Source organism: Pagrus major, chromosome 20 (assembly GCF_040436345.1).
Source record: "Pagrus major chromosome 20, Pma_NU_1.0".
Classification (NCBI taxonomy): domain Eukaryota; kingdom Metazoa; phylum Chordata; class Actinopteri; order Spariformes; family Sparidae; genus Pagrus; species Pagrus major.
In genome coordinates, this window is record NC_133234.1 from 16164599 (window position 1) to 16187971 (window position 23373).

The 23373-nt window shown below is 41.2% G+C and overlaps 1 protein-coding gene across 4 annotated transcripts in view; it reads right to left on the bottom strand.

Annotated features, from left to right (window-relative positions):
* Positions 1–23373, bottom strand: part of dnmbp (dynamin binding protein) — a 52684-nt gene that overhangs the window by 3969 nt on the left and 25342 nt on the right. For 2 of the 4 annotated variants that reach the window (XM_073489355.1, XM_073489354.1), the window contains exons 5-10: positions 4737–4951; positions 3877–3976; positions 3308–3455; positions 1531–1548; positions 247–446; positions 23–153 (exon numbers count right to left, since the gene is read on the bottom strand). In XM_073489355.1, coding sequence (XP_073345456.1) covers positions 23–153; positions 247–446; positions 1531–1548; positions 3308–3455; positions 3877–3976; positions 4737–4951 — 812 coding nt within the window. Of the gene's footprint in view, positions 1–22; positions 154–246; positions 447–1530; positions 1549–3307; positions 3456–3876; positions 3977–4736; positions 4952–16850; positions 18816–23373 lie in introns of those variants that run through there. The other 2 variants (XM_073489357.1, XM_073489356.1) reach the window with 2 other exon arrangements.

Here is a 23373-nt window from a genome sequence, read left to right on the forward strand (position 1 = left end):
TTGGCTCAGCGCAGTGATGTACCTGGGGTGAAATTCCTGTGAGGTGTTTGAGGTGGCTGCTGACTCGGTTGGACTTCTTGATAATGGAGTGCATGCTCAGCTTGGAGATCTTGTCAATGAACGTGTCCTCGTCACCTTTCCTGTACTTCACCACTGTGGAAGTCAGAGGGACAACAGTTTAAATGGTGTTCTGGATAAAAGTAACAAAAGAAGACTAAACTCAAACTGGCTTTAAGCGATTTTTACCAAGATCTTTCCTGCGCTTGTACTCGTTGATGTTCACGTTGATCTCTTTGACGGCCTGCAGAGCCTGAGTCAGGTGGAGCCGGTCGTGGTGGCTCTCCGGTGTGGCCCCCAGCAGCTCCATCAGCAGCAGAGGGTAACGCATCACCCGCTGCACCGGCTTGATTAAGAAAGAGCCGAGGTTGATGTAGTTTGTTTTCCCCCTGAAAGAGTGACAGAGAGAGCAGACAGGGTTTGGTCGAAGGGAAAATGACAGTGTCGTAGCGTTACACCCACCATCACAGCCACAGCTATTGCATTATGTTGACAAGAAATGTTTCTTCCCATGTTCATGTAGCACATGTCTCTGTATCATGTGGATTGTATGATCCAATGATATGCAACCATCGTCACATATACTGAAGGTATATTCTGATGATGACCAATGCAAGTTTTGGGAGACATGAATGAACAGGGAAGGCAGAGGAAAAAAATACATCAACAAATATTGATTTGCTTGATTTTAATGCGATCTAGAGGACAAATTCATTCAGGAACTGCAACCAGTATAACTGCATGATTAGTCTTTTTGTTGGAAGCCAATCACTTGAATCTAAAAACAAAAATCTTTCCTCATTATTATATTATTTCCTGTTACTGAACAAAAAAAATATTATGTAAAACAAGATAATCTCATATTTTCAAATCTTTTATTTATAATGATGACTTACAATTGGAATATTTTTTTAATCAAGCTTAATCTTCACTTTATTTTATTTTCTTTGCTGTAAATGGACCATAGTTTTTGGTTACAAAAGAGATAAAAACAAAAAACAACCTCATAATATTGAGAAAAGATCTTATAACTGTTGTTTTTTAAAACAATATTGACTGAATCTGTTAACTGTAAATTGCAGTTGCTGTTTTTGTCCAGAAGATGGCATTAGATGCATTTCCCACGATCAACAATGACATCGTTTATCCACAGAAGAGGAGAACAGGAGGAATCATGGACATGTTGAATATTTCTCCTCAGAACAATATCACAGTATTCACATGCACATGCAAACACCAACAATAAAAGATGAATTAATCCATCTCAGTCCAGGAAAGGAAATTGAAACGCAAGCACAGATGTTTTTAGAGCCTTCCACACTGAGCGCACAACTTTTTTTAAAAATTTGTTTTCTGCTATCACACAGGGTCAGCAAGCACATACACACACACACAGTCCGGGGGGGTTAGAGAGCAAAACGCATGCGGTCAAGATGATTTCATGCTGGAAATCATGGCGTTCTGGAGACTTACCACTCGCGATATATGGCCCTGTTGAGAGGAAGGTTGGAAAGAGATAGAAAGTGACAAAAACAGGATTTATAAACCTATGAGCTCATGATAACTTACATGAAAGTTAAATATATACAGTACTCAAAGTACACATTTGCCTCTGCATAGAGTAAATCCACACAGTTTCACTTCAACTTTAAAAAAGTCAATAAAACATTCAAGCTGACTGCACCGGCGGTTGTTATGGTTTTGTTTCGTGAATTCTCTTAAAGTTGGACAGAGACCAAGGTTGGCTGTAAAACTTGGCAGTTTCTAGAAGGTGGCAGAACATGTGACCTTTTTAAAAGCTGAATAGGTTACCAAAGACACACACACACTTTAGAAAAGAGTATTTTTTTCCTGACAAGGCAGTCAGCTTTACAGTAAACTTAGAAAAATGACAAGAAAAACTGTAATTCGGAGGATAAACAACTGTATGTCAACAAGGGATTGGCAGCGTGCACTTTCTTCTTGGAAACAGCGCCCTTTTCTTTTTTAAAGCTTCCGGTCTGATAAAAACCCGTGTTTATCTTCAAACACAGATGGATGACTGTATTTTACAGCAGTGCCAACTCAAGTGTCTGAGTCACTGATGGTGAAACCAGACAGGTGAAACCAGGTAGGCAGCATTTCTTTGACTGCGCAACACATGACTGAGCAACAGGAACACTCTCAGGTGGTGTATTCACACAGCAGGAGTGGGGTAAGGTAAAGGGACAGTTCACCTCGCTCACTGAAATCAAAAATATATACATCTTTGCTCTTATCTCTAGTAATATTTATCCAGCTAGATTGTTTTCTGTGTGAGTTGCCAAGTTTTGGAGATAGATGTCTGCCTTTTCTTGAATATAACTGAACTACATGGCACTCAACTTGTGGTTCTCAAAGCACAAAAAAAATAATAAAAAAAATACATTTGAAGAACTCAACATCAACGTCTCTTCCCAGAAATCATGACCTGGTTACTCAAGATAATCTACAGACCTTGATGTGAGCAGATGTAAACATCACAACAAGATCTGTGCATTACTTTGAGTAATCGGGTCATGATTTCTGGAGACAGCCTTTTCTGATGAGCTTTTCAAATTCATTTTTTGGCTTTGAGCACCACAAGCTCAGTGCCATCTTGCTTCATTATATTGGAGAGATATACATCTTCGGCTGGCATCTCCAAAACTCGGCAAGAGGAAAAATATGTATTTTTAATTTGGGGTGAACTGGCCCTTTAAGTGCAGTTATCTGTCACTTATAAAGTTTTTCTTCTGTTTAAAGATTTACTGCTCTCCTTTGTCACAACTCACCCATGAGTCAAAGTTCAAAGTCTGCTAACGAAACCCTATCATAAATTAATTCCATTACAGGAAACCTTGCTGCAGCTTTGAACTTTTTCAAAACATACACTATGACAACAGAAAATCTGAACCCCGTAGGTGTCTACACTCCATTTTGAAATTATCATTCTACTGGAAAACCTACTGAAGTTTAATGTGTGCTGATCCAGTTATATTTTCACTTACTGGCCTCTACAAACAATAAATGATCAACAAACATTTACAGTTAATGTTTTACTCAAACTGTACATTTCTATTAGTGGTCACTCTTGTTTCCATGTTTTCATGCTTTTACACACGTACATGCACATTTTTGGCCACACCCGTGCAACATTTTTTTAAAAAGTCAAACACGCAGGTCAAAGCTGAAATCTGAAACTTTGATGACTCCATTTTCAGATGTTTTTTTCCTCCTTTCGGTGACTCACCTCAGTCTCTCCAGACACTCCAGCACATGGCGCTGGATGTGTTCGTCTTTCTCGTAGCTCTCCAGCAGAGAGATGGCATCGTCGTGGTTCTGGCAGTAGATCTTGTACACCTCCTCCAGCTCAGCTTTGAAGTCCAGAAATACCTTTCCTGAGAGAACAGAGGGTACAGAAACATATGGTCATGTGTTCATTGAAAATTGGAAACAGGAAAGGAAGAAGGAGGAAATGTTTTACTCACATGGAAAATTACACCAAAACACACAAAAAGTTGGAAAGACAGAAATGTGAGCTGTAACCGATAACTTAAAAAAGGATCTCTGTAATGATTTGTTTCAACTTTCGACTCAACACAACAATAAAATCAATCATTACTTCACATTTGCATCCTTTAGTTTACGTCCTCTAACAGTAGCTATTTTCAAACTGTGTTCAAAGTCTTACTCAGCCAATAACATTTGATCAGGTGACGGTTTATGGTTGAAACATAAATAGAGTACAGAGTATACGTGCAGATGGAAGCTGCCTGATTGGATACTAAGATGTGCATCTTTTAAAAACTGGCTTCTTACCAATAGAGTCCGTGTCCTGTAGGGTATCAAGCAGGCGCTGTGACAGGTCGATCACAGAGCTGATGTTGCCAAAGAGCCCATCAAAGTCCACGTTTTTAACCTGCAGAAAATACAGAGAGGAAGTGTTAAAACAAGGTAAAAATTCATGTTGGGTTTTAACTGAATTACACAGAGCAAAAACACTAATCTAATGGTTATGATTGTTTTTCGTTTTTGGAGTATTTCCAATTATGGTTATGGTATCAATATTCTTGATCCAGAAACCTAGAAAAAAATGTAGTCGGCATCATCGAAACTAGCCGGAGCACTCGGATATGAACAATGATACTGTGTAAGCACCTTATCCAAGTTTCTGATCTTTCTCTGCTATCTTCTTCACTCAAGTTATATGGGAGTTCACCGATAAAACAAACATTAATTTTAATTAATAAAAGTTTAACACAGACAAAAGATTATATGATGAAGGTACGTTAAACCCAGCAAAGAGGTAGAAGCAGTGGTGTACACTCAGGTATACAGAAAGGTGAATAACCAGGCTTCTCTGCAGCATGTTCCTATCCACGATATGATCAAAATGTACTAAAAGACTCTGCCTCCATTCTCTGTAAAACTCAGAATTGTTCCATTAAAGCTGAATAATGTTTTTAATGTTTCCTGCAGGCACCCACACTTGCCAACCCTCCTGATTTTCCTCTGGAGACTCCCATTCCTCACTGCTCTCTCCCAGTTTCCTCTCAGGGTCACAATACCACCGATTTTTCTGGTTTCCACTCCACCTCCTCTCCTACTGACATCCATTTTGTCTTCTGTTTGCTTGTAAGTGCTTCGGTCTCTGTCGATTTCAGCTGCAAAACGCTTACCTGCTTCTTCTGCAGCGGCTCGATGATCTCCTCCACACACATCCGCAGGTCTTTGTTGTAGTCCTTCTCCGTCTGCAGCAGCTCCTCGATGACCTTTGACCTTTTTTCCAGCATCCTCAGCTCGGGATCCTCGGTGCCAGTGCCGGCTGTGGCAGGCGAGTCCCCGGTCGGGGTGGATTCCAGGGACTTGGGTTGGGATGACAGGAGTGTCATCTCTGCAAAGACGGGGGAGAAGATTTAGTTTAGATCTCATTCATACTGCCACTTCTCTTTTATTAAGAACTATTCATTGGAATAGTTTTGAGTGAACAGTTTTTAAGCCCAAGCTATGAATTTCTTCTCATAAATGATTCATTTTCTGCTCATTATTTTCCATGAAATTGGCATGAACCCAAAGCTTGTTGTAGCAAAAACGTGACACAAAGGGGTTATTCGAGATGACAAAGTCCAAAAAGGGAAAGAGCAAAGAGGAAAACGTTCCCAGCCCATGTCTCCATTCACTGAATCCAAACATCCTCCTGCCCACCCACCCATTCGCTCCACCCTTTACTCTTCGTCTTGTCTGAGCAGCTTTTGATCAATGTCTCTGCTATCACTACCAGAGGGATGATCTCTAGGGGGGCCTGGGACTGGAGGGAGAGCCTGGTTCATGCACCACTGCTTTTTATGAATGGACCCAAAACTGGAGTGGACTCAGGCTCTTTGTGTGTGGCACAATGGTCTGTGACAGCAACTACAGACATACAGTCTCTCAGGGACGGGGCAGATATTAAAGAAGAGGCAGTTAGAGGGGGACTGAGGGAAGAGCGATAACTGTACTGGAGACTGATGATACTTGTTGGACAAAATTTTCTAAATCTGACAAAGAGAATTGGAATTTTCCTTCAAATATCTTTAACCACACGATTACTTTTATTCTCGATTAATTTGCAGATTATTCTCATGATCAATCGATAGATCATTTAGCCTAAAGTGATGTCTTCAAATTGCTTCTTTTGTCCAACAAACAGCCCAAAACCCAAAGACTCTTCATTTGCTGACAAATGACAAAGAAAAGCAACAAATCCTCACATTTAAGAAGCTCGAACTGGCAAATGTTTGACATTTCTGCTTCATAAATGATGAATCAATTCTCAATATAGTTAAGACAGTTATTCTTCTTAAATGTGAGGATTTGCTTCTTCTATTTGTCATTTATGATAGTAAATGAAGAGACTTTGGGTTTTAGACTATTGGCTGGATAAAAGACGCAACCTGAAGACATCATTTTGGGTTCTGGGAAATTGGGATGAGCATTTTTTTTTAGTTGCAGCCGGATTATTACCAGCATTATCCTGTAAGTGTGACTCTGAGATGTTGTGCAGGAAAAGCATTTATTATTATTATTATTATTATTATTATTATTATTATTATTATTATTATTATAAACCTCAGGGGAAACACTGCTGTCTTTGGAGGTGGTGTGTATTTTAAAGACATACCAGTGGGGGGAAGATGTAGCATGTGTTGCGCTGTGTTGAGGGATGAGGGTGACGTCACCCTCGCTCCTCGAACAGATGCTGTCAGAGGCTAATGAAGTTAACTCTGCTTACCCTCATGTCACCCCATGCACTTGAGAATAGTTTGTGCCACACACACACACACACACACACACACACACACACACACACACACACACACACACACACACACACACACACACACACACACACACACACACACACACACACACACAGAGCCAGACTTCTGCAGCATCACAGTTTTGTTTAAATCACACAAAAGCAGTAACAACAAAAAGTTTATCCAAATTGTGACTGCTTTCATGATAAACACACACTTTTCAACTGAGTATTGATTCACAAGCTTTCTAAATGAACATTTAATAAAATATTAAAACTTGTTGAACCTTGTGTGATCCTCGGCCACCTGCCTTTTGTCTTCCTCCCTCCCTGACCTCATTCCTCTCTCTCTTCACGTGACTTGGCTAAAGCTCGACTCAAGGAGCTTTTCTCATCGCTTTGCACTGCATCTCCCCTCTATCATCCGCCACGGCTGCTCTGCCAACTGCCACAGCAGCCGGGCATTTCCCCGCTGATGAGAAAGCACCTCGCTAATGGGTTTGAAAAGTCATGCAGCAACATAATACACAAGAGAGACTGAAAACAAAAGACTGCGAGTTTTAATTGGAATCAATCGGCTTATTCCCACGTTTGATCCTCCACGCACACACACACACACACGCGCGCGCACTCTCAACAACAACATCATATGCTCCACTTCACAGGGTTAAATACGAAGCTATTTCCACCATAAGCAACCTGTGAAACGGCATTAGCAGATTTTGACCCACTTCTGTGGAATTCCACTTTGCTTTGTTCTGAGAAGTGTTGAGGGTGAAGAGAGTGCAGGCATTGTACAGTTGTTTGCACGATTGCACAAACACACAGCATTTATTCTAAAAACTTCTATATCTGGCTATTTTATTCAACAATTAAAAAATTGCATGGATTGTCAAACACACAATCAGAGGTGTAACGTGGGTTAGGGTTAGCACATCAGCATGTGGAACAGGACTTGCCTGTGTCACGCAGTCTGCAGGTATGTCCAGGAAACACCCACATAACAATCACTTAGTATCTACTCAATCACACACCTGTTGAAGAGACTACAACCTGCTGCTGAAAACAACAATATGGCATCAAGCCAGTCAGATCAAAGAGTTTTCTTGCTGTTGTCTGACTGTAAACACCTGTTGATTGTCAATTCAATATCTGTAATATGGCAACCAATAGCAGACCTGCTGTATCTGTAAGATAGATGCTAAATAATTATACAAAACACAGCCCATATTATACTTAATTAAACCTATGTAGAGCACTTTAGGGGGGTGACACAGGTTTAGGAAAAAGACAAAAAGTACGCCTTGGGTGTAGACAGTATATCTTAACACTCTTTGTGGGAAGCAAACATCTAGACAGCTCTGCAGGGAGCCGGGGGTCTCTGTACAGAAACCCAGCAGCATGAGGGTTTGTAAATGAGTTGTATTCAAACCATGACCTGGTTGCACATATTAGAGGGTATGGGAAATAAAACAAAGACTGCCTATGTAATCTCTTGAACTATATAGGCTTATTATGGGTTATTTGGGCTAATGAAGGCAGAGGAACTGTTCTCCTTTGATTCCATCTCTCCGCTATAAATGTCTCCTGATCCGCCTGGACAAGAACTGATAAAGGATTTTAATTCTTTGTTCTCATCAAAAGTTTGGTGGAAAAATGACAAGTCTGATAGACTAGTTTTGTTTTTTTGCTCTTTTTGGAGTAAAAACTGAGCTGCCTTTTTGAAAAGAACGCCAAAAGCATGTTACAGGAAAGAGCAGAAGAAGAAGAACCTAAATAAAAATAAATTTGACAACATTTGTCACAGGAAAAAAGAAATTCAGAAGGACACCAGTGAGGCTCTGATGTTAAAAAATGCAACGAACAAGAGCTTTGAGTCAGTCTTCGTAATGCCCAGGCATCAACAGGTGGAATCGATAGTGTCTGACAGAGCTGGGCCTGTTTCCAAAAAGCAGGTTCGCTGATTCATCTGGACATCTTCGCACAGTAAAACCTGGAACAGATCTTACAGCAAATGTTTCAGATTTGAGAAAAGATTTGAAGATTTACTCAGCAAGAACTCAGTGAACCCGCATCTTCAGTAGCCTGAACGCTTCACAGGAATCAGACAATTTGTCAAGTCGGAAACGAGCTCTTGATTTCCATTTCAACACCTTATGAATCACGTTCAGCGCTGAGCTTACAGTTATAAATACACCGCAGACTGGATTTCTGTGGCAACAGGGAGTGTCCTTCAGAGTCAGACTAGATCTCTCAGTAAACCACACCTTCTATCTTCAGACAGTCACAGCAGCGATCACAGCTGATACATGAGCACAGGCAATCAAGGATTTAACAAAAACAGTAGCAGCAGTAGATATCAGGTGGCAATGCCCAAAGATGACAGGAGTGAATTCCTGAGGATCACACTATGATTCATGGTTAATATGCATTCGCTCGTGTATAAAATCTGGTGTTTTTCCAACTTTTTTGTTTGTTTGTCTTTTGAAAGTTTCACCTCAACCAAAGAGTAAGAAGATTCAAATTTACAGAAAAACTGATTTAGTGCAACAATGTCCATCTGGGAATGCTTTCAGTTTTGGATAGGCAAAAATAGGTCAAATGCACAATAATGTTTTTTGAACGACTTATCAATGCTTTGCCAATAAATTAAGTAAAAAATATTAAAGGTCCCACTTAAATCTCAGCTGTAACAAACACAAAACAAACAAGTTCAGTGATTCATTCTCTCCATTGCACTATATTTTGGCTGCCTCGTCCACAGACGAAAAAGAGAGCAAGAGGGAGAAAGGAGAAGAGGCTTCACCCACCTGCTGCTCGCAACTTTCTTCGAACCACTTCAAAAACAAGCACACACACCCCCCCGCTTCGCACACGAACACACACACACTGGTTCAAACAACGCCACCCATTCTACGATAGTCCATTGTCAATCTGAAGTCCAGCTCCTGAGCCCCGTAGAGGACTGCGCGTCCCGCTGCAAAAACTCCATTCCAGACCTCCAATTACCATGAGAATGGATGGGAACCCACCATCATTAAACACAAACACAGACACACACACACACACACACACCAGGGAGGACGACCACTCTGGCAGATAATAAAACCCGGAGCTGGACTCAAGCCGTTTGCTGCTGAGAATGAAGTGTCCTGCTTCAATAACTCTTACTAATCATTATGATTTACTGTGCTAGCAGTACACAAAAATATCAACATATGTACAATACATGTGTCAAATGTGAGTCAGGAACTTTGGCAAGCTACTTTTAATTAACTCAACTTGACAGAGACAACAAAGATTTAATACTTTGCTCTTTCAGCACCACCCTCAATCTGTTTAATTATTATCCAGCTGTTAACAGCTGACTAGAGGAGAGTTCATCAGCAGCGTGCTTAAAATTTAGTTTGATATTGTGTTGAGTGAACTTTATTTTGTCACTTCTCTTGTGTGAATACACTGCATACTCTTAGCTTCAGTCTTTTGTGTGGTGTTTTTACCTTTATAACTCTTTTCACGGCAGACATTTTGACTTGTCAAAGCAGGACAAGTACAGCTGTGTCCAATAACATTAATGTTGACTCCTTTCCATTAAGTGTCCCAGTAAGCCGTGCCAGTCAGTGAGCATGCGCAAGTCAAAATGTCCGCCATGATAAGGGTCTGTTTGGGCAGTCTGAGAGCTACAGTTACAGCAGTGTTTTTCAATCCTGGTCCTGTTGGCCCCTCTGCCCTGCATGTTTTAGATGTTTCCCTGCTCCAACACACCTGATTCAAATGATGAGCTTGTCATCATGCTCTGCTGAAGCCTGACAACAACCCATTCACTTGAATCATGTGTGTTGGGACAGGGGGCAAGCAGGATCAGGATTAAGAAAAACACTGGCTGAGAGGGAGACAAGAAATCGGCAAAGTTGCGATTATGTGGCCTGTGCAGTAACCGTTCAGCTCCCAAAGTGCTCTGATGACAAATGTTTTTGCTGGGGTTAACTTTCTATTCTGAATGCACTTGATTTCTGTCCTTCACATGTTTATTAAGTCAGATGTCACATGACATTCATTAAGATTATTGAGCTTTATTTGTACTTTCTTAAAAAACATCTGACTGAATTTTATATATATTCATATATTTTATATGTTATATGACCTTATTTATACCCCCTCTTTATCTGGTCATGTCTCCTTTAAATTTTAATGCTGCTTTTTAAGTTTTTACACCTCATGAACTCATAGTTGTGTACTGCAACATTTATTAGGAAGTCTGCAATGTAGGATGGGGTCAAGTCCAGTGAAGTGTGGTCCAGTTCTGTGATGAGTCTGGTTCATGTTTCACGGTCTGCCGACACCTGACCGGGCTCCTCCTCTGACAGGCTGAATTCTATCAAAATGATGAAGCCTTGATTCGCAATCTCCCCCCTTCAGTCCTCCAAAGTGATCTTACACTTAGGGATATTTTTAACTCTTTTACACAATCTACAAATCCATCCAAGTAAACTCGAAGAATATTCTTTCTTTGTGTCTCTTAAACAAATCACTCTGTTTTGCAGATCCGTAACTTTGTGACACAACTGCAGCAAATTCAGTTTTCAAGTAATACTTCTCTGAATACATGCTCTGTTGTCCCTGTGCCGCACTAATAGCTGTGCAAAGTCAAAAGTTTGCCCTGCACACAGCAGCTCTAAGGTCAGACACAATCGGCGCTGTGTGTGTTCACAGCAGATTGCACGGTCGCCGTGGCAACGAGAATAGCGGGGGCCCTCCTAATATCAAGCCAAGTTTTGGAGAGCCGGGAGTGGCTTTGCTGAAATGATCACATGGGAAACTCTGCATGTGTGTGCGTGTGTTTGTGTTCAGTCGGGACATGAAGCCTACTTGAGAATAAGTTCACACAAGCAAGCAGACTCTTGGAAATGCCAACACTAGCAACAGTATTTACCTAACAACCTGCGAGCCGTGACTTGCAATTGATACTGGATGTATTTAAAAAAATCCATGACGCTGGTACCTGGCTTAAAGATATCCATGTTAGCACAGGCAGGGTAAATATTACCAAGACTCTGTGGCTCTTTCACACATTAACTTTGAGTGTTTGGTGTTAATTTCTCTGCAGAAACAAACAAAATTGCTAATTTTAAGCATCTTTTTGAAACATCCAACTGAGGAAGCACACCAGGGCTTTTTTTTGGCTATATCCCCGGCCTTTTGTCCTAACTCGTCCCACCAACTGTCGCACCAGGTAGAAGGTCACTTAAAAAATGGAGAAAGGAGAGTTTATTCAGTGACATACCATCCTGTTTATCTCTTTGAGGGGTCAAATGTCAGAGAGGTCACATTCCAGCTCCTGCCCGAATCTCACAGCAAACCTTTATGTACCATTGTTGGGAATTCCTGGTAATTACAGCCCTCTATTCAAATCACACGAGCCATTTTAAAAGCAGGGCATGTACTGATACATGTAGCATCCAGAATGTGATTTTCTCCAGACTTAATCCTGTGTTTGGTGTCTGCTATTGGACACCAAGTGATACAACTCATCTTGTTTCCAGGTGGATAAGGCTACAGTCTAATTAACAAGTTGAATAATAAGTTGCGACAACGCTTCAAGGCAAATTGGACCAAGACTGTGATCTCTGGCTGCCTTGGAATTTCTCATTACGTCTCATGTCTATGATAAACAATGTCCAATTACCTCAAGAGACCATCAGTTTTGCATATGTGCAGAGAGAGCTTTGGGAAAACCATGAAGTGAGGGACCTATTCAACCAAAAAAATCTTCAAGTTAATGGCAAGTAAAGGAGAGGACAATGGGTCTATTGGGTCCAACAGGTGCTTCGGTGATACGCTTTTTTAAATTATTGTGGATCTAAATGCTAAGCAAAAACGGTCTATACAGCGTATACAGCCTGCATGGGAAAATGTTTGTTCTTTCAGTACAACCTGTGTGCGAGAACTACCTGGTGACTGATACGAACGAACTTGCAGCATTAAACATGTTGCTTATTGTCAGACAAGTAAAGACAAAGATCAGCCCTTAGGGCTTTATGAGATTTTCCCACAACCAAATAAGAGAAATGAGTTCAACTGTTCTGTGCACTGCACTGGGTGATGAAACGTTTTCTTTATATAACTTAAAATACAAACCCACATTTAACATCATTGGTAAAGACAAAAAGAAAGCTTCTTCACGTAAACAACCTCTTAGAGTATAAACCAATATTGGTGACAAGATGGTTTTACTAAAACTATGTTTATTGCTCTGTGAAACTGTAATGTCCAATAAACTGAACTGAATGCTTCTATTAAAATCCAATAAAAACCTAATCATATACACACACAGGAGCTCAATTTGCATGGGACCAGTAATAATGTGCTTTCAAATGGGATAAGTCCGTATTTGACTTGCACTTACTGACATTATTCCCTGGATATGATGTGCCACATTAACGATATAGTTAAGAGTTGTTTTGCCCACTCTCTGCCTGTGTTACACACATAAATACACATTTACATCATGTTTAGATCAAGTAATGGATAATTTGTAGTTGGATTTGAGTATGACAACATTTGTTGGCCCTTACCTTCTTTGTCCTCACTTTTAAACTTCAATATAGCCGATCTTACAGCACAGATGATGACTGCTGTGCTACAAAGTATAAGCCGTGATCAAATTGTATACATTTTTAGTCACCTGACAACAGAAATAAAATAAATATAAAAGAGGACGACTCCAAACACAGAGAAGACAACTAATATTATCGTGTGACCTTTGTGAAATACGATTTCAAAAACTTTTAATACCGGTCCAGTGTGAATAGGGATCTGTTCATACAGCCAATGTTTGAGATTGTCTGTAAGACTATATACACAGAGGACAGTCAAATAATCACTGTATGTATGAGCAAATAAATGAATCCACTAAGCTAATGTCATAATAGCAAAGATCAACACCTGTAACCACTGTGACAAATACAGTACGCATCAAATATAACAACTGCGGAAGCCTTGACCACAAATTAACATTCAAACAAGTTAATTTGTTTAAGCTTGTTTATGGAACCGCGACATAACAAAACTGCCAACGATTTTACGGCACTGACAAACAGAGGCTTTTTATGTAAAACAACTCTAAGGAAATGACTGTCTATGAGTTAATGGAGGTCACTGACAACACAGTGATCCGACAGGCAAAACATGTTCAGAAGCGAGTGGTGTGATGACAAACTAGTTGTCCTGTTGAAGGCAATAACTCTAGTTTCCAAATACGCCTCTCATTTGTAGTTAAACTGCTTCTGTCCATGACTCACACATGACGAAGACATCTATAAAGACTGACTTTATGACCATTCCCGTATCACTACTCCTGAAGGAAAAGGGAATGTCCACAAGGTCAGATATTTAGTCGACTGTCTTTTCCCACACTTCTGTCTAAAAGGTACAGATAATATCAGCCATCTTCCTTCTGCAGCTACCAGTAACATGCAGAGACGTCAACACAGTTCAGTTCATTATTATGATAATGAAGATTACTATGTTTCCCTGGTACAGAACAGGGACTAAATAACAAAAACAACAAAAAATCAGCACCGGCTGTTGGCCAAATGGTTCTTTCAGAATTGTACCAGGATTTCACAATCGCTGCTTCACTTGAATATAAAGCTCCTTATGAAGCAACTCTAAGCTTCTTCCAGTATGACAAGACAACCATTGTTGTGAAACTCAACATTAACCAAAGAAATGTTAATCAAAACTAATTGCACTGGAAATTTTAACAGCCTCAAATAATAAATCTAGATGACACTTACACAACTATAAGTAATGACTTAACTAGGCTCTAATGAGATAATCTAGCTACAAAACACTTTAAGGAGGACTGATGTTTAAACCAAAAACCTCCACTCATGGAGACTTTTTGACTGGTGAACCAAGTCATTTTTTGCCAACTGACTTTTTCGCTTGCCAACAGTGAGATAAGACCTCTTTAGAGCGATGTTGTCAGACAATTTGGAGATCTTGTCCAAAGATTTCCTGTCTTAACTCCTTACTCCCCCCCCTACCTCCTACCCGCTGCCCACCAATGGCAGCAACTCCTCAAGGATTACAGAAGACAACAGAGCATACGCTGCCAGATCATAGCTGGATGACGACACATTACTCACACACAGACGCTCAAACACTGCCCATACAGCAGGAGACGTAATCTAAAAGTTCAAAAGTGCGACCATAGACAGAAATCTAAGTGCATACTACAGGAGCGCGATTATTCGAGTTGAAATCACAATATGGCAAGTGCAATACCAACCAGACCTTCAACAGTAATAGTGGCATGTATGTCAGATAAAACATCTATTAGTTACTGATGTTTACTAGACTATAGATTTTTCATACCAAGGGAGAGGTCTTATATCTACTACTGGATTACGGAGAACAAAGGCCCTTCTAAATGCTTAAGGCCCATCTCAAAAAGCCTCGGCCATCACCTCAATGTCACCAAGTCACAGCGTAAACCAATAAGCGCTGCAACAATATGGTCTAATGTTTTTAGCCATGCAATCAAATGCTTTACCCGGGGCAAACCCCTGACAGAGCTGAAACAGTTTAACAAGATTAAAGGATGACAGGACACTGCAGAAGCAAGAGTGCATGTGTGTGTTTTGAAAAATGGCGTCATCTCTCAAATAAGCTTCAACGCACACACACACATGCACACACACTAAGTATCAGTCTCGTCTTGCAGTGAAGGAGTCAGCCCAGTGCTGGCCACCGCCTGGCACCAGACAGACCCCCGCCATCCACTCACCATGCTGACGCTAGGGATTAATACCCGGACTCCCGAAAGGGATGTGAGGTGGGGGCCGATGTGGATGCTGAGTGTGTGTGGGGTCGTGCGTGTGCGTGTGTTTCTAGGTGGCTGGGGGAGGGGTCATGGGGCGCCACCTGCTTCTTCTCAGACACAATGAAGTTAGTCCAGAGAGTGCTCCATCTTTCTTCGATTCCTCATGAAACACACTGGCACACGCACACATGCACACCTACTGTTGTATTAGTTGTCTTCTTTGTGTTTACAGACTATGACTATACCAAGGGAAACCTATTTCTCCCAACACTCCATGTTCACAACTATCCCTTAAGGTCCAATACTCCATATTGTACTTTTGAACCATTCCCAGTGTCAACAGGTGATAACAACGTCATTGGGCTGTGTTTTTAACCTCTAAACTTTGAGTGCTGACCAGAGCTGCACAATCAGTCGATTAATTGACTAGTTCAGATAGTCTCAGTCATTTTTTAAAACAAAAATGTCAGATGTTTTGCTGGTTCTATCTTCTTAAATGTAAGGATTTGCTGTTTTTCTTTGTAATTTATGATAGTAAGTGAAAAGTCTTTGGGTTTTGGACCGTTGTAGCAATTTGAGGACATCACATTAGACTCTGGGAAATTGTGACGGCCATTTTTCACAGTTTTTTGACAGTTAATAGACTGAACAATTAATCGATTAATTGTGAAAATAATCTGTAGATTAATAGATAATGAAAATAATTGGAGGTTGTTGGTTGAATTCTCGGGCATGTTAACTTATTCTTTGGCAGATCTTTTTTTACTGTACTTTATGTTATTGCCCCCTATAGACCTAGATTTTACATTTTGGTCAGGGTTTGTCTTTCTATTTTCAATACATGACTCACAAAGTCCAAAGTTTGGTTAAAATAACTACTGTAAGCTAAGCTGACAGTCTGCAGATTTTGGTAAATTGGTGGGTTTTGTAACATTTAAAGAAAGATATGGTTTGCATGTACACCAACCATTGTTGAAATTACCAGGGATGCTTCAAGATGAATTTTACGCCTTTATAGAGTGAGATTTTTAGTGTATCCCTATCTGAAGAAAACATCCAAGACAATGAGACACTGACTCAGTCATTCAAGAAGTGAAGAGACTACATATGTGTGCACATAGCATTAGTGATGCAAAGTATGTCAGAAAACTTCAGACAGGGAGAATGACAGCAACAAAAACCCAAGAGCCCACAAAACCTGTTCTCCAGGTTCCTACGCCTACAAATACCTGACAGTTCACTTTCCTGTGAGATAGATGATACTGATACAGACACACACACACACACACACAGGTTCCAACACACACTTTCTAAGGAGGTGAGTCTGACTAGTCAGCACTTTGAAGCCCCCAGCATTGATTAGAAGAGCACCTTTGGAGGTCACCAATGATAAGAATTGTGACACCAAAGAATTACGACCTCTCCACCCTGTTTTATCTGCAGGGGTTGGGAATGACAAGAATACCTTCAATGTGTCCTCTTTTGTTTTTTAAGATCTGATTAGTGAAGTACCTGAGCCTTTCATCTCACTGTTGATGAACTATAGACAAATTGCTCTGAGCCCTTGCAAAAGTAGATCAAGAAATGATCACACTAACACAGTTTAAGTACCTCATATTATGTACCTGAGTACCTTCTCTCACATGACAGTGTCCTTGTGTTTACCTTGCTTTTGTTTCCTGATGGTGGCAAACTGGGACTTTCGCAGGGAGCTTGGAGCTGTCTTCCTGTAGAAGCTGTTACGATCTAGCGAGCCCACATAAACAGGCTTGCGACCCCGTTTCGACCCAGTACTCCCAGCACTCGACTCATATCCCTTTTCCTGCTCGTCATTGTGCTGGTATATAACGGGATCCTCAAAAGAGTGCATTTCCCTGAGTGCCAACTTCTGGTTCTGCTGCTCAACCCATTCCTCACAGTGAGTCTTGCGGTCTTTTTTAGGGTATTCCTCATAAGGCGAATCCATTGATATCGAGCGTAAATCTCGGTATCTGTCTCTGGACTTGTAGTTGGAATCTCTGGATTCATAGTGGTCTTGGTTCTCATGGTCATAATGGTCCACCGGCCTCCGGTCATAGTGGTCCACCGGCCTCTGGTCATAGTGGTCCGCCGGCCTCCGGTCATAGTGGTCCGCCGGCCTCCGCTCATAGTGGTCCGCTGGCCTCCGCTCATAATGCTCCCTTTCTTTGTAGTGGTCCCTCCTTCTGTGGTCCTCATCTCTCCGGTCACCACCTATTTCCTTGTACCTGTTGTAGTGGTCCTTCTCCCTATAACCAGAAGGCTCGTCCAGTTCAGAGTCATACTGGCCCCTTCCTTTACTGGTGTAAGTTTCCTCACCCCTTCGATTATAGACATCTCTGTCTTTGTAGTTATCTTCTCTACGATCCTCTGCATAGTGGTCCTTGCGTTTTCGCTCATCACAGAAGCGTTCTTCCTCTCTTCGCTGGTAGTATTCCTTTTCTCTATAGCGATGACTCTCTTTGGAGTCATAATAATCTCTGTCACGGTCATAGTAGGGATCACTGTCCCTATAATTGTCTCTGCGAGCATACCTGTCTTTATTATCATAGTAGTCTTCATACTCACTGTTGTAACTGTCGTGTTCTCTGGGATCGGGTTTACGGTTCTTCCTGGTGTCGTAATATTGCTGCTCTCTGCTGTCATAGCGCTCATTGTGTTTCCTGTCATAATGATCCCTGTACCTGTATTTGTCCCTATGATCATACTCCTCCAAGTCTTTGGGACTCCTATGGTCATACCGTTCAGCATTATGGTCATTTTCTCTGAGCTGATTGTCCCTTCTTCTTCTGTCCTCGTCCGCTTTACCATACCCTTCTTGAGTTCTGTAGTCACCACTGTCTTTTTCTTGTGGCACTCTGTTGTAGTCCTGGTGGCTGTTATCCTCAGGGCCCTGGTAAAAACAATGTTTGCCTTTCCATTCAGATATCCTCACATCTATGTGACCATCCTGTGAACCAGGGTGGAAGTAAACGTTCTGGCCTTGAGGCCTCTTCTCGTCGAAAGCTGCCTTGTTCCGGTCATCATATTCCCAACCAGGTTGGTGGCACACATTGGCCTGTCTAATTTGGGCTTGATTCTCCCATTGTACTGGCCATGGAGCAGGCACATGCACCGGAGGTGGCATTGGCCCACCCACAGGCACCATCATACCTCCATGTACTGGCATAGGGAAGCCTTGAGGTGGAACTGGGTCAACAGGGCTTGCTACCATGACCGGTCCATGTGGCTGTCCTGGAGGAGCTACTCCATACCCAGGATATCCAACCTGTTGCTGCTGAAGCTGCAGTTGGTGTAGTTGTTGTAAATGTTGCAGATGGGCCATCCTCTCCCTCTCTTTGGCCCAGCCAGCATCCCCCAGCTCCTCCACACTCTTCCCTCTCCTTACCAGAGCACCAGCTGGATGGTTCCAATCCACTGGACCAAACATGACTGGGTTGCCATAAACCACCGGGCTCTTCATGGCTCTTGCTGTTTATATCAGCCTACCCGGTGCTGATACAGTTTCTTGCTCAACGTGGCTGATTTCCTCTTTCCAAAGTCCTGCATTCCATAACAAAGCGCTGTGGGAGACTCCACCTGTCAGGCATATTGTCTGTAACTCTCCCACTTGTTTTCTCTGTCTTCTCTCCACTGCCTCAGCAGGACTGCCTGGCCCAAGCACCTCCCAGCCGTCAGTGTAACCGAATCGCACCCTCCCCGCAGCTATCTCAGCGAATCGTGGAAGGAGGTGGGGGTGGGGTTACTGAAGGAGGGGCCTCCTTGGGTTAATGATTCAGTGGAGTCACATGAGTGGAGGATTAGCCCAACAGCCCCTCCCATTGTGTCAATTGGCTAGTACCTCTGTTTGCAGCAAAACAGACTGCCTGGAGATTTTTTTCTGATGGAAGATGTAGACAAACTTCAGTCTGCCTTTGAGGGGCTGCAGACTTTGGCACTAACTGTTTTGTTTATCACTGCCATGAACAATCCTCCATCCTTCCTTGTATCCTGTTTTCATTGTTTTTGCTATTTCCTGTGAGTTTCACTGGTATGGTCATTAATACAGCCTGTAGTGACAAAACCTAATATGCAACTCATTCCTGCATGCTTTCAACCAGCTCTAACATTCAACACTGATATTTGTTGGTAAACTGAAACTGAGTGAGAAACTGACCTCAGTCTGTCAGTTTGACTTTGACCCTACATTTCACGGAGGTGCAATTACTTACACATGAAGTCAGCCACGTGAGTGCAAAGTTGAAAACAAGTGAAAGGAAAGATCTAAGAGAAAGAGAGTTATTATATTCAGATATTTGGAGTAATTCAACGAGTGTGGAGAGGGGCAGATTTTTGAGAGTGTACAGCCTGATTAGGCCAGAGCAGCTACTGAAAAAGTAGCTGCTGGTGTGTACAATGAGCTATTGTTGAGGACTGTCCCCACTCGCAGTAGAGACACGATCCTTTAGTGTGAGAAAAAACTCAAGCCTATTCATAAAGCTGGAGTATAATATATCCCTCCCCCCCTTAGCTCTCCATGAAAGAGGCAGGTTTAAAGGACTTGCATACACTCAAGTGCACGTGGTACACACAGACACACACATGTGGGGTAGTGTCAATTTACCATCAATTCAAACAAACTAAAATGTAATTAGAAGCTACTAGAACTTGTGTGTTCTTTCAATACCAAAGCTTTTTTCCCCTGGTTTGATTAAACTGGTGTCAAGCAAGCCCGATTGCGATAAACCTTTTCACAAACCAGGACATAAAATGTACTTAACTTGGATGAAACGCTTTACAAACGTTACATATAAAGAGCCAAAATAAGCCAAAATAACAGATTTGACACAAGTAGGGATACATGTAAACAAAGCCTTTAGATTCTGTGTATACACTACAAAATACACTCTTACTGGATGATTTTATCTTCCAATCTTTTTGCATCTTGTTTACAACAAAATAAGTGAAAATCTGCAAGTAATCTTGCTTGATCCAGGGAAATTTACTACAAAACAATTTAAAATTGCGACAAGAATCTCTGTTTTGTAAAGAAAAAGAATCGTTAGGATGAACAGCAGGCCAAAACCCATATTTCAGACACACAGTTTCACAAGGCAAGGCTGAGCTTGGAAATCTTACTTTGACATTGTTCTCCTCTTACATAAGGCTGTTTAATTATCAGTGTTCAACATCTCAGCTTTCAGTAGCAGTACACAACCGAAACTGTGTGTTTGTGTACATGTGTCAACTGCAGGAATGTCAAATACAACATTCCTCTCTGTGGCTGTGTGAGCTTATGTAGCTGAAAGTGTCAAGGACTTCGACATTCAACACTTCTACAAAAAGTGGTTGCGATGTCCAGAAATAAGGTCATAGTCTCCGAGTTTGTGGAGAAAGGAAAGGAGAGGAAACCTGAAGCTGAAACAGATCCTCAAAACAGTAGATCAGATCACAGATCAGGCTGTGGAGTCATGGAAGCTGATGGGGGGTGTTTTAATGATGGGTTTGAAGAATTAAAAGAGGCTGAAGGTCAAAGAGCTTAAACAAGAAAAGAGGATGCACAAAGAGGTGGTGGGGACAGAAAAAACTGCACTAGTGTGAGAGAAAAAGGACGACCAGCTCCAAGCACACTGTAAACTGCTTTACACAGGCCTCATCATATTATAGTACCCAATTAATGTCAGTCATGATATAATGCATTCTTGGGGAAAGGATACCTGACAAACTAATACAATGCACGTGCAGCATAATATGTTCAGTAATTCCATTTGGATGCACAGATGAATATATTTTGCAACTTTGTGCCAAAGAATATTACACATAAACACTATATTTTTTGGTCCCAAATCATCATCACATATACAGGCATGTAGGGCTGGACAACAAGCCAGTATTATTATACACTGACAGCAGAAGTGTATCTTGATTTAAAGATCTGATCGAGTTATAATTTTTCAAAATGTGGTTGTCCAAAATAATGATTCTGAACAATTTTGATACAAATATAACACAACATGTACACTTGTGTAAAGATTGTTCAGATGTAATGAGAAACAGTTCAATGCAGCTTATAATCAGACAGAAAGCCGTCACTTTGATTCTCTTTTGCATGTACAGAAAACGTCTTGAACAAAAAGGTGTCCAGAGATATCCAACACACTCTGTAAGCATATAATCGATTCTTTCTGTTTTCAGTTTCAGTCTACGCCTCTTTCAGCTTCTCTGAGGACTTTGAACTGGCCTCTGCACAGTAAAGTGCAGGCAGAGCCCAGTGTTGAAATTACTCCCTGCCTTACAACAATAAGCCGCCATTGTCTTTCAAACGTCACACTCAGGAACACACCCTGTAAAAGCACGGAAAACACTCACTCCTGGGCAAGTGTGTGTGTTCATGTGTGTGTGGACACATAGCAATAGGATGACAACACGTTTTTTGCAACAAAAGCCATGAGACTTTGCTTGATGTCGGTAAGATAAGGATTAAATGGGAAAACAAAGGGAAACATAATATCCTATTAACAAATCCTACTATAAGCTTTAGTATCAGACTAATGTGTTGATAATTAGCATATCATACATTATGCAAAGGGGGTGTGTGCTTGCTATTTCTTTCCACGAGCTGAATTTCAACTCTTGCAAATCATGTCACCATCTTAGTCCATTTCCACATCTAAGAGTGTGACAAATAACAAAGGAAAAACAGAGATTGAAAATCAGATTTTATTACTGTGAAAGGAAGGTGTGAGAACTCCTGTAATATGAAGAGTGAATGGAAACTATGTGATTGCATGACCCTTAGAGGCACCTGTAGCCAGTGGAACGTGTTCCTGCCCTCAGGCTGATTCTTCTCATTGGCAGACATAAAGATCACCAATTCACTCATTGAAGAGGTATTGAAGAATGATAGACACAATCAAACAGGATGTGAATCATTTCAATACAACAAAAATAGAAACAATTAACAGGCATTTACCGATTCTGAGCTTGCAGGTATAAATACAAACAGGATTAAAGCTGGTATTCAATTAGAATTCAATGAAATCATGAACGTTTATCAGTTTTTGATCAATGATCATTAAGAAACTTCATCTATAAGAATGAAATAGAACTGAAACTTTTTTGACTTCAGTGGAAAATGAGACACATTAACATTACAAAGAAGCCTGGTTGTTGGCAGTAATTACAGAGAAACCCCAAATTTTACAGAGGAATTTATCATTGCCGTGAATTGTTAGATAAGCATCACCAAACACATTCATCACTCAGGTGTCGTCTGCATGATTTAGGGTAATTTTACTCTCAGGCTGGACCAATCAGAGCAGAGCTAGATAATGCTGTCTGATACTCCCTAATAGGGGGCAAAACATACCCCTATGTCTCAAGGGGACATTTTGAATCCAATCAGTGACTTTAAACTGATAGCTACAAATTTATATCATGGTAAACATTGTAATATCACCCTCAGAATGATCATTCCTTTTCTGTTTTTATTACCAAGTTTTAATAATTAACAACAACACATCATGTTTCTAACACAATCATAAATAAAAAATACAGAACAGTTTACGACTCACTCATCTTAACACCCTGCTTCATAAGAAGTTGAATCCATGCCAGTGAGTAATGTGGAAACATTCTCAACAACTACTGCCATTTCCCTCGAGCAAGGCACTAACACAGAACCCCTAACTGCTGCACTGACTCAATGACCACTGCGTAGAATACTGCAGCTGTAACAAGGGCTATTCGCATAAGTGATGTAGAAAAACAGCAGCAATGTTCTGTCCACACAACACCGTCTGTCAAACAGCACAGCAGTCTGACTGATAACCTGTTGAGTTCAAGCCTACCTGCTACTCTGTTGGACCTGGCCTGCCGAGCGAGTCCAAACAGTGTGGAGAAGTGTGCCACGGGCCATGTCACAGCTCGCCACAACCACACTCCGGGTCCCGCTCTAAAGTGGGCCATGCTGTCTCCACTACCTCAAAAAATCCCCAAAACCACATCCAATGTATTCCCACTGCTCCCTCGTTTTTAAAAGGAACAGATGATGGAGGAAAAAGGATGAAAGGTGTGGAGTGAGGAAACTGTGAGGACATTTGGATAGAGAGACAGAGAGGGGACTAAAAGAAAGAGAAGGGGTGGAAAAAGAGACAGAGGCCCATGTGCCTTGCTTGCCCTCTCACTATGT